General features: G+C 41.0%; 1 protein-coding gene across 1 annotated transcript in view; it reads right to left on the reverse strand.

Annotated features, from left to right (window-relative positions):
• Positions 1 to 217: 217 nt before the first annotated feature.
• The window catches only part of AGBL1 (ATP/GTP binding protein like 1), a 96,766-nt gene continuing 84,386 nt past the window's right edge, over positions 218 to 12,597 (reverse strand). Inside the window, exon 19 of the mRNA XM_032446924.1 lies at positions 218 to 358. Within this exon, the coding sequence (XP_032302815.1) occupies positions 312 to 358 (47 nt within the window). The 3' untranslated portion in view covers positions 218 to 311. The remainder of the gene's footprint in view (positions 359 to 12,597) is intronic.

Raw genomic sequence — 12,597 nt, forward strand, 5'->3', positions numbered from 1 at the left:
CGTAGAATCCCCAAGGCGTAGAATCCAAGGCGTAGAATCCTCAAGGCGTAGAATCCTCAAGGCGTAGAATCCCCAAGGCGTAGAATCCTCAGGGCGTAGAATCCTCAAGGCGTAGAAATCCCCAGGCGTAGACATCTCAGGGCGTAGATCCTCAAGAAGTAACACCAAGCGTAGAATCCCCAAGGCTTAGTAGAATCCCCAAGGCGTAGAATCCCCAAGGCGTAGAATCCTCAAAGGCGTAGAATCCCCAAGGCGTAGAATCCTCAAGGCGTAGAATCCCCAAGGCGTAGAATCCCCAAGGCGTAGAATCCTCAGGGCGTAGAATCCTCAGGGCGTAGAATCCTCAAGGCGTAGAGCCCTTAAAGCATAGAAACCTCAATGCTTATAGTCCTTTATTTTTAGAAACCTCAATGCTTAGAAACCTGAACGCTTAGAATCCTCAATGCATAGAGTCCTTATTGCTTATCATCAATGTTCCTCAATGCTTACAAACCTCAATGCTTAGAAACCTTTGATGATTAGAATCCTCAATGCTTAGCGTCCTTAATGTTTAGAAATCTCAATGCATAAAGTCCTTAAAGCTTAGAAACCTCAATGCTTAGAAACCTGAATGCTTAGATTCCTCAATGCTTAGAAACCTCAATGCTAGAATCGTCATTGCTTAGCTCAGAATCCACAATGCTCAGATTCCTCCATGCTTAGAAATCTCCTTGCTTACTCAGTGCTTAGAATCCTCAATGCTAGCATACTCAAAGTTTAGAAACCTCAATGCTTAGCATCCTCAATGCTTAGCTTAGAATCCTCAATGCTTAGAATCCTTAATGCTTAGAAAGCTCAATGCTTAGCATCCTGTTTTCTAGCTAAAAAACCTCAATGCTTAGAAACCTCACTGCTTAGAAACCTCAATGCTTAGCATCCTCAATGCTTAGCATCCTCAATAGCTTAGAAACCTCAATGCTTAGCATCCTCAATGCTTAGCATCCTCAATGCTTAGAATCCTCAATGCTTAGCTTAGAATCCTCAATGCTTAGAATCCTCAATGCTTAGAATCCTCAATGCTTAGCATCCTCAATGCTTAGCTTAGAAAACTCAATGCTTAGAATCCTCAATGCTTAACATCCTCAATGCTTAGGTTGGGATCCTCAATGCTTAGAATCCTTGATGCTTAGAAAGATCAATGCTTAGCAACCTGTTTGCTTAGCAAAAACCTCAATGCTTAGAAACTTCCCTGCTTAGAAACCGCAATGCTTTGCATCCTCAATGATTTGCATCCTCAATGCTTACAAACATTAATGCTTAGCATCCTCATTGCTTAGAAACCTTAATTCTTAGAAACCTCAATGCTTAGAATCCTCATTGCTTAGAAACCTCAATGCTTAAAATCTTCAATGCTTTGCTTAGAATTCTCAATGCTTAGGAACCTCATTGCTTAGAAACCTATGTGGTTAAAATCCTCAATGGTTAGAAACCTTAATGATTAGAATACAGAATACTTAGAATCCTCAATGCTTAGCTTAGAATCTTCAGTGCTTTGCATCCTCAATGCTTAGCATCCTCAATGCTTAGCTTCGAATCCTCAATGCTTAGAAACCTCAATGCTTAGCATTCTCTATGCTTAGCTTAGAATCCTCAATGCTTAGAATCCTTAATGCTTAGAATACTCAATACTTAGAATCCTCAATGCTTAGCTTAGAATCCTCAACGCTTAGAAACCTCAATGCTTAGAATCCTCAATGCTTAGCATCCTCAATGCTTAGCATACTCAATGCTTAACTTAGAATCCTCAATGCTTAGAAACCACAATGCGTAGAATCCTCAATGCTTAGCTTAGAATCCTCATTGGTTAGAAACCTCAATGCTTAGGAACCTCATTGCTGAGAAACCACAGTGCTTAAAGTCCTCAATGCTTTGAATACTGTTTAAGTTTTTAACTAACATCTCCATCTAAGCAGTTGCATCTGCATTAGTATAGCATGATATTACAACCACTGCATTTTGAACCAGATATGCAACTCAACATTCATTGGCATTCTTTATCTCACTCTGCCAGTCCTCTGAGCTATGCATATACAACTGAGTTTCAAAATTTAAACTGCATACCTATTATATTGCTGCTAATGTTAGCTTCACAGGTACTCATCACAAACTAACCTTGCATTTACTGTAGGGTAAGAACGTTCCCATCCACGATTGTATGCCACACATTCTCAGTCTAGCCTGGCGGCAATATCCAGAGACAGAGTATTGAGACAAATTCCATCGGAATCAAATTAAGACGGAGGACAGCTGGCTAGCAAGGATTACTGCCAAAAACAACTGGGGATTATACTGGATGAGCTGATGATGTAAATAAATTCCCAAAAATGACATTTCTCCTTCTGGGACACACTAACATCAATGTCTCAGCTAACACAAGTAATGCTGTTCTATTGGTCTTTTTTTCCCCACCTTGTTCAACCCAATGAAACAAAAACAACTTGCTTAAGTATGGTGTCTACTGCTGGCCACCAAAGTTTAAAAATTTAAACTGGTGAAAAAGCCATTAAGGAACGATAACATGTTTGGTGTTAACAATGTATTAAGAAAATTAGGGAAAATGGATTTTAAGCTAGAAAAGGAAAGATGAACAGAGAAGAAACAACAGTGTTATTGTCTATCTGCTAAACCTATCTACAGTAACTTGACTGCATTCATGTGTGCCTCCATATTTACACTACCCTCCCGCTAGTCTTTGTCTATAAAAGTTCTGTATGAAGATACTCCACCACAGAGCTCAGAGTAGAATCAGTGCTAAGTCTATTATCACATAGGTCATCCTAGCTACAGGTTTAGAAATTAGGTCCAAGAATGCCCTCTATACCACTGAAACCAACTCTTGGATCCTGAGATTGGCTTGAGATTATTTTTTTTCCTGCAGCACCAGGTAATTTCAGGTATCCAAGTATTTCCTACTAGCATGTATTTTCTACTACTAATCATCAGTCCATATGTTTTTCAGTCTATGTGAGAAAAACATAGATTGCCTTGTAGAAACAGTAGAAGATGCAGTCAGCAGATGCAGAAGACACTGGAGATCCATAAAACAGACTGCAACAATATGCTCATTCAGGATGAGCAAAGCAGTGGAACCATTGCCCTAAACTGTCCCATACGTAAAATGAAGTATAGGCAGGACACGAGAGCAGCAGAGACCTGCAGGATAAGTGCTGCAAAGGCAAAGCAAAGAAATCCACAGAGCTATGAAATCCACTGGCTATTTTCTGAGAGAAGGATTTCATCTGAAATGAAATCAGGCAGGAGAAGCAGACTGAGAAAGTTTCCATTGTCATAAAATATCTCCCTGGGTAATCCACGCTGATGGGAAAAGGAAACTCTGATAATTTATGTGACAGTTTAATGGGATTTTGGTGACACATGATACTTTAGAAAGAATTTGCCCAAATCGGACAGACAGGACTTTAATAAGGTTTCAGCCTCAAAACAGCAATATTTTCACCCTTTATTTTGCATTTTATCCTACACATACACTGCTCACTCATAGCCCATCTATCTCATTTGCAGGGCATATTTCTATATTGTGAGAACAACAACTCCTCTGCACTTTCTGGTGACATTCTCAGCTAGAGAAACCTCTGCCTATCTGAGATCCCTAAAGGGATCAAGCTGACTTTGCATCTTCAGGGCAGAGCAGCAGAGCTTTGAATTCTGAGCCATAAGCTGCCCATGGGCCACATCCCCAGCTCTGTGGATGTCATTAATAGCTTCTCTGTAGAAATCAAGGGTAGCAGATGGACAGTCTGCAGTAGCGATCACAAACAATAGGATGCACCCAGGGCACACTCCAGGAGTAAACGTCTCTCACGCTGACTTACACCTCAACCCATTTCTTCTCCTTATGAGAGACAGCCTTCACCCCAGTGCAGCATTCCCCTGCCCTTCATTGCCATCACTCAGAGAACAGGCACAGTACCAAAAGTAGTTGCTTAGAACACTCAACTATGGCGAAGCCAGGGTTAACAGGACGAAACTTTGCAGAAGTTGAATATCAGTGAATTATATGAAGAGTTTCCCCCGTGGAGAAAGTAGAAGTTAACATTAAATATACATTGCCCTGAGCACTAGAAGCCATTCTGTACATAACAGCCTCACAGAGGCTGGAGACAGAGATAACCCGACAGGCATTTGTTTTCTTACTCATTCCTATGGATCTACCCCTGAAGCCCTTATTTTTTTCTGGAAAAGCACCTTGTGGGAATCTGGGCAGGTGAGGAACGGTGTGCAAATGATTCAATGTTTTGCCCAGTGTTTCTTTACTCCATGAAGCTAAGATCAGCGTGGGACATGAAATGATACCTGTTGGCCCTACGATGGGCGTGGAAAACAGAGCACTGTCACTATTTCTTTCACCATTGGGACTACCAGCCAAATTTAACAGGGAAACAAGCTGTGTTGTGTAGTCCCTCGAGCTCTTCTGCTCTACGTGAGACACATTCTGTAGTAAAGAGAAGAATTTAAACCCACCTAATCCCACCAGCAGCATAAAGCAGTGCTCATTCTTAAACATGGGTTGTGTCTTTAAGAGGTACAGATCCATCTCTGCCTCTGACTTGAGGTCTTCCTCAGGGAATGGCTCATAAGAAATGAGATATATTAAAAGGAAGTGAAATCAGAGCCTCCCATTATCAAAGGGATAAAATATCAATTTTTTGTCAAGATAAAAAGCATCGTAGATTGGCTCAGATGGGAAAAATTAAATTCTGGTCTTCAGTTGATTTGATATTTATCACTCCACCGCTCTAGAAATATTCTGACAGGGAATGTTTCTTAAAATATTATCCTGCATTTCTCCTCAGTTAGCAAGCTGGGAGAGTATGAACTTGTGTGTCTTGTTACACCTAAAAACTCATAGGAAAAGAGAAAAAGGAAAGAAAACAAAGTCTAGAAAATACACCTTCTAACACTTCATTTCACCAAGAGCTTCTCAATAAAGGACCTCAATTGGGGAATCACTGCTGTCCAAGTCTACCTACCCCATATTGTAGAATATCCCAAAAGCAATTCTCTCTTCCCATATAAAGAGACTAATAAGCAAGAACTGTCTCCCAGTTCATAACAATTAATCTTATCTTGACAGCAAGAGCTCAGATGAACTCAGAGAATTGAGTAAGAAATTGAAAGTAGGGGAATAACGTAGAAGGTCTTTCAGGGAGTCCTGCTGCCCACCCTCCAATGGTGAGGACTGATGTATCCTTCAGCCTGGACAAGCTTACTTCTAGATATACAGTGTTGTCTTGATAAAGAATTAAGTGGAATGAGCCAGTGTTTGTGTCTAAAACATGATTAATGGAACTTGATCACGCACGTAAAAAAAAAAAGTGTTTAGGAGAACTGTCAATTCAATGTTAGTGGCTGCTCCTAATCTGTATTCCCCTGGCTAAAGAGCGACTTGGAAACACTGCAGTGTTTTAACAGCTTGTGTTCAAACCCTCAAATCAAAGGCTCCTCAGTAGCTGTTTAGATCATGGACAGAACATCAGTTTTCCAAGAGAACACGGATGAACCTTGGAGCTCACAGGCAAGCTCAGAACTAAGCAATACTTACATATCATCAAGATGATCAGGCAACTGAGATCCTATGGCATAATCAGAATCTCAGCATACTTGGCAGAAAGATAGATAAAGCAAGATTCGCCATTGCAATAAAGTAGATAGCATGAGGAAATTTCAACCAGTGTGTGTATGCCAAGACACTGTGCAGCCACCATGAGATCAGGAAGATCTTCCATTCAGTGAAGAGATTTCTGATGAATCACACCTTTCTACATCAATCACTATTGGGAGTGGAACATCAAGCCAGGAAGACTACTGGGCAGAGGAAAACTGTCTCCTCTTAGGTCTACTAGTAGGAAGGTTGGACAAATGAAATATATATATAATTTTTTGCCCCAGAAGTTGCTACAAAGCATGGAATAAAGGTATACCTGAATAAAGGAGTCAGGTTGTGAAACAGTCTTATCAGCTCCAGAAGGAAAACTAACAGAAGTGAACACAATGTCCAGCACCCAATTGCTTTTCCTTAATAACACGCTATGTATCATTAAAGTGGGAGTTTTCACACAAGAGATCAGTTTGTTCTTTAATTCCTATCTTCATAAGTGATATTCTGTTTTGAATACAATCTCCAGAAGGTTCTTTTTTGTCAAATAATTTAACAGCATGAATGATGGCTGCTGATCAGTTTGAATTTCTGATGCCTACTACAAACAATGCAGACTTACACTATATGTTTGTGAAGCTGATACTGCCTGATATGTTTCTCCAATTCTGGTGCCTCCTTGTATATTCAACCCAACATTTTCCTAGCAGAACTCTTCCAATTTATGTTGCCAAGGAATCCTTCCACTGCAGCTCAGCCATTCTTCACAGTCTGAACAAATCCTTACTTGAAATGAAGCACTTGCAATGAAACAGTTCTATTTCAGAGCATTCGCTGCCACTTCATCTTCCGCTCTGTAAACTATCGGAATGCTTTTAAAGGAAACACTTATTTAAATAAAAGAAAATCCCTGTAAATCACAGTCGTGACAAGCTAACAGCAAGCACTGCAAAGATGATTTATCTTCCTGCTACATCTAACAAAGCTTCGCACATCAACACATTGTTTGTAAAGACTTCTAACTCACGATTTCTAACTACAAGAATATACTAGTAACAAAAACCTTCTTATATCAGTAATCTCTCCCTGTCATCTAATATCCCATCAACCTCAAAATCTGAGAGTCTCCTTCAATTATTTCTGTTTACTGTCTTATCCAGCATGCCTTCTTCATGGATGAAGAAACCAACTATTTAGTCTCACTGCCTGCTTGTAATCCAAATTCATTTCAGAGCTTGCATGCATTAGCTGCATGCTTTAATTTGATTTATTTTATTTGACTTCTATTAAATTACATTTGAGACAGGTTAGCAGATGGCCTCATGGGGAGCATCTCGCCAGCATCACCCCCTGTGCAAACAGCAATTATTGTATCTTAGCTGAGCCCAATTTCAAGTTATATCTTGACAAGCTAACAAATAAGGTCACAGTATCTGCATTGCAAGTAATATCCCAACTGGTGGGAAAGACACTTGACAAGCTTGAAGGTGGGCCCAGAGAGCGTTCTGATTGCAAGGGGAAGATGTAAAGGAAATTAAGCAGCAAGTCACCACTTAAGAGCAGGGATGCTGTTTCAAGTCTATCCACATTCTGCATTGCTTGCAGGCCCGCCACCTATGTTAGTACAGAGACTCCACGTCACTACGTGGATTGCTCATTCACAGTCTGTTAGTGCTAAACACGGGAGATGATGGATAGTGAGGGCACCACAGCCACCGAGGCCCCCTCTTTCTTCATATTTCTCACTCTTCTTTTGCCCCTGGCCAGTCGCTCTTTGTGAAAAACAATTCCTGCACGTTGCATTACCCTCCACGGTGACCCTCGAGCTGTTTTTTTTTTTTTTGCCCTTTCAAAACACTTGACAAAGCTGTCACAGAAGGAGTTCGGCATCTGGAAGCTGTGACAGACACGATATGACCTGATTCATAAAACATAACTAAACAGCTTGGGCTGCCAGAGGCCAGGATTTACAGGACTGCGTTTCAAGAACGGCCTTCAACGCCTGCTCTACCAAACACACTCCTACTCTGCCGCAATACAAATTCCCCAGCTCCGATGGGGTGACCTGCAACACTACAAAATGACAGAGCAGCTGAGACACTAATCTTGTTACAGTCTACCCTGTCTCCTGCTGGTCAAGAAGGGGAAGGGATGACCTTGGTGTTGGCTGCACCTTTTACACCAGGCTACAAGGGAAGGGAATGCTATAAAAATAAAAGACATCATTTTTTTTTTTTCAGAAATGACTCCAGCACAGCAAGTACAAAGGAAACAAATCAAGGCACTGATAGTTTCTGTTATATTATCCCTACAGCCTCACTTTTACAATAAAAGCCTCTCTGCATTTTTATTTCCTGAAGGTGCAACCTGACCGACAGTGTATTTAAGGACTTTCTGCCATCCTATCCATCAACCCTTTTTCCTTCATTTTCCCTTCAATCACTAGTTATAGTCTGTTAGGTGATTGCCATGGTACCAAAAGGCCCTCTGGGAAATCTGTCGGAGTCTGATGCTAACAATAATAAACCCCATCTCACTCATCTCCTGAAACAGTTCACAAACTGATAATTACATGTTTCAGGCATATTCCAAGTTAATAAAGCAGGGATTTAAAGAACAACTAAATAAGCTGCCAAAGGATAACATACACATCAGTCACTAAGTTCAAGCTTGACACCAGCTTCCAAAACCCCAGTCATAAACTGTTCTGTGCTACCCACATTCCTTTAAGGAACAAATTTTAACCATGAGCCACAACTTCAAAGCATCCCCTCTTAGTTTTTTACTTGGTATAATTTCCACAAGCCATTAAAATGAATTGAATCTGGCACCTAAACATCATTTATACAGACCCCTCTCAGTTACATTACCTGTCCCACATCACAATGCTGCAGCATGACTGTCACTTCCACACCAAAACCCATCTGCTCTTCCTAACATTAGCATGTGCAAACCTGAAAGGAGTGCCACAATATTCCTGCATCCACTGTTACTGTGTCTTGCTTTAAGACTATGGGAGAAAAGTAATGTTTGTAGAACAGTAAAACGTGATATGAAATCAATAAATCCAGATTAAGGGAAGAATGAGGAGAGGACATGGGATGTTGTAATAGGTTTTCTCTCAAGGAAACTAAGAAAAGTATAGAAATTTGGGGGGAAAAACCTCAAAAGAAGACTTCATAATGCATTTTTATGTATTCCCTGAGACATCAAGGATACCTCAGCTACCTGTGGGTCACCACATACCTCCAAACCCATCCTGATTCCATCACACCATCACATTTACTCATCAGGCACTTAAACACAAAGCACAACCTGCTTCTAAGAGACAAAAACAGCACCAGAGCTGAGCAACCAAATCTTTACACCAGTTTCTTAAACAAATTCAATGGAGAAAGAAGAGAACAAGATTGTGAAAAGAAACATTACAAAGTGGCTGGAGATTACATCTTTTTCCCCATAACTAAATAGCACAACTGCAATTGAGAGAGCAAATTAAATTCTAAACGCGCTGATGATTTGATAGATACCATTTTCTGATAAATGATACAGAGAAAATGGCTTCTTTGGGAAAGAGTCAAAATCTGGAACACGTCCCGTTGGTTCTGGGACCTGATTCAATTATGTAAAGTTCATTAACATAAATGTAAGATAGAGCGGGGAGAAAAGGCATGGAACATCTCTAAGACGCCTTAAGGAAAACAGTCCTGACAAGACCAGCAAAGCAAGTAGCTGGAAGACCTGCTCATAGATAGAATGGATAACTGGTGACTTCAAAATCCAACACTTTCCTCTGTGTATTGCTTCTTTCTTGGTGGTGTTTTTATCCTATCTGCTCTTCTAGGTCAGATTAGGAAAACAGGAGATTCACTATGATGAATTTTTTCCCCTCCGTTACCTAACTCTGGAAAAATAACAAAATGAAGTATAAGAAGTTGCAGAGAAACAAAAGTGGCCTAAAATGAAAGAAAAAGTGCCAACACGTGTAGTTGTGTCACCTAGAAAACTACATCCATCAGCCACATGAAAAGCATTCCAAAGAGATACAGAAGCCCAAGTTTAGCTCCCTGGTGCTCTTTACAGTATCTACCATGTCACTTGTCAACTAGTTGATCTTATCAGCACATTTACAGTCTGAACATAGCAGCTGTCTCCACTTGTTTATTGGCAATTTCTATTTCTGTATTAGAAACAGGTGGACAAGCTCAGAGAGCTAACAAGTCTCTCTTTGATGTAGACATGGACAAATCCTCTCATTAACAGCACAGCATTCTAAAAATCATTATAGGGTATTTTCAGTCTTATTTCATTTTGTATATAATTGCGGCCCATTAATTGCAAATTGTCATTTCTGGAATCATAAGCAACAAAAAGCATCAGCCAGCGGTGTCTGCAAACTACTAGTTCCAATATATTGCTGTTCTTATTTGACTGGGATAAGATTGGCTGTATCACTCACATAACAATGATCCCATTCTAGAATTAGAGAAAAGAAACTCAGTTAAACAGATCTGATCAAAATCTGCAGAGAACATCCCAGCAAAATCAACTGACAGGTGGGAATTACTAACAGCAGGTGTTTGGTATTACACATACAAAACCAGGGGAAAAACCAAATGCGTGCCACATATTGCAAAAATGCCTCATCACCCACCGGGGTTCTCAGGTATATTAATATTAGGATTAGCAGAGAAAAACACCATTTGCTGTGTTTCATATGAACGTAGAGCTGCCTGTGTGAACGTGGGCAGAGCAGCTGAACAGTCTGCCTGCAGCTCTGCCAAAGAGGCAGTAAAGCTGCTCCATGCATCCCAAACAACATCAATGCCTTGTAATTCACTCCTTGTTTGGTCAACTTCCATTAGAAGGTGTTCCCTACAGCATTTCCCAATGGTTTATTTGCTTAGTGCATTGATAACACAATCCCCTTTGCACAGCAGAAGCCCATTGCTACAGAGCAGAAAATGCAAGACCTAGAGGACCATGAGACAGCAGTCTGTACAAGACCTGATCATCTCCTGAACTATCTCCGAGTTCCCAAACCAAAAGCAATAGTTCACAAGGAGAGCAGCAGCAAAGCTCACTTTCTGCACATGCTCAGAGTAAAGGCCAAAGCCCAGTTATCCTTATGATATCAAAAGGCATCAGAAAGCAAAGTGAACCTAGATTAAGATCAGTATACGTAACTGGAGACAAAAGTTGTTCTTTATGACAGCAAATACACTCGTTTGACATCAGATAATACACATGCTACACTTGGTGAGCTTTCCAGCCACGTGTTATTCTGTTTCTCAAGGCAACCTGCCAGCTCTCCTGCCTCTTGCTCCCCCAGCACAGCTTGCCTGGTAGTTAGCAATGAGGAGATACAACCAAACAAAGGAGAACAATTGGTCACCGTGACAGCCCGGCAGTTTATCTCCTTTTCTTAGGAAAAATACTTCTTAATTGCCCAGCAGACAGCAGATCAGACTGAAAAGAGCACTGCGAACAAACAGCACATCTACCCACTACAAAACTGGAGCTTCTTACCTCAAAGCAGTTCTCCAGCCCGGTAACCATCAGAACTTCTGTCTCATTTCTCAAGGACAAAATGGCGTGACCCACAACCCCCCCCCCAGCACGTGCCCCAAACCTCCAGCTGGAACTTGAAGCCTGGAAGCAACTGATTGGCCATAGGTGAGCAGGAACAAACCCAGCAAACTCCAGACCATCCACCCTGCACTCTGCAGCAAGGCCTCAATGAGTGCAATCACTTGTCACTAACTGGGCAATGTTGAAACCACCTCGAACAAACCCACTTCCCGACCTCTGCTGTTTCCTTCAGCCACAAGCATCAACTCTTCACCCCTTTTTGCAAGCGTTTTGCTTATAGCAATAATCTCTGCAGTCAATCTGACCCTAAAATTATGCTCTCCCTCTCTCTGTCACATTGAGAAAAGCTGTAACTCAATTCAAATGCCTCCCTGGCTAATTTATCCAGTAGCACATTGACCTTTTAGTATATGCCCCGCAGCACCACTTGTGACTGCAATTTATGGCCAGGCAGCGGAGATGTGCAGCTCCGTGAAATACATTCAGGTATTTCTTTTTCTCCATGCCACGATTTGAAGTGGATAACAGAAACCTGGTAGAAATTCAATGTTCATTCACTGTTTCAGGGAGTAAAAGCTGTCTGGGGGGCTCTGCTGGGCTGTATTTCAATACTTCTACCAGATACACAGGCTGACAATTGGATGCACAGTATATCTATGGGTTTGCCAGAAGCCTTTCCCCTTAAGGAGAGAAGATAGATTATTTTCCCCCTTTCTGTGAAGGTGAGAATTTGGACAGCTTATTACTCCTACAGAAGCTTGTAAAGAGCACTGGGGGTTTATGACACACAGCTGTCTCTATATTGCTTTAATACATGAAATCCACATGAACCCCCCAAACCTCATCCTGCTCCATACTAGAAAGTTGCATACTGATTTAGACTTTCAGGATATTTAATTCATTAATGTCTCAGAAAAGGCTCTATTATCCTGGAAAATGAAAATAGACTATAACCAATGTTAAGCATCATTCTAGTCTGAGTCCAGACTAACCAGAAAGACTTAGCTAATATATTCCAGAAAATGCTTCTGATAATGAAAATATTTCCTCTCTGGAAAGGACATGATAAGGATACGGAAAGTTTATGAATGTCTTGGAACAAAGAGGAGAGAAAATGTGTTTCAAATTGAAAGATAATCTGGAGAAATGTAGGGCAGGCATTGTCAGCATTAGATGTCTGGAGACCTTCCCTTTGGCTTCAGATGCTTGACAAACTGCCTGTTTGAGCAGTAGTTGTTCATCTTCTCAGCTCTCTGTTTAGCACTGCAGAATACATGACAAGTTTATTCAGCCGTTCTCCTCCGCTGCATTCAAACAGATCACAGTTTTCACAACAGCTGACTTACTAT

The sequence above is a fragment of the Coturnix japonica genome, chromosome 10 (genome assembly GCF_001577835.2).
Source record: "Coturnix japonica isolate 7356 chromosome 10, Coturnix japonica 2.1, whole genome shotgun sequence".
NCBI lineage: Eukaryota > Metazoa > Chordata > Aves > Galliformes > Phasianidae > Coturnix > Coturnix japonica.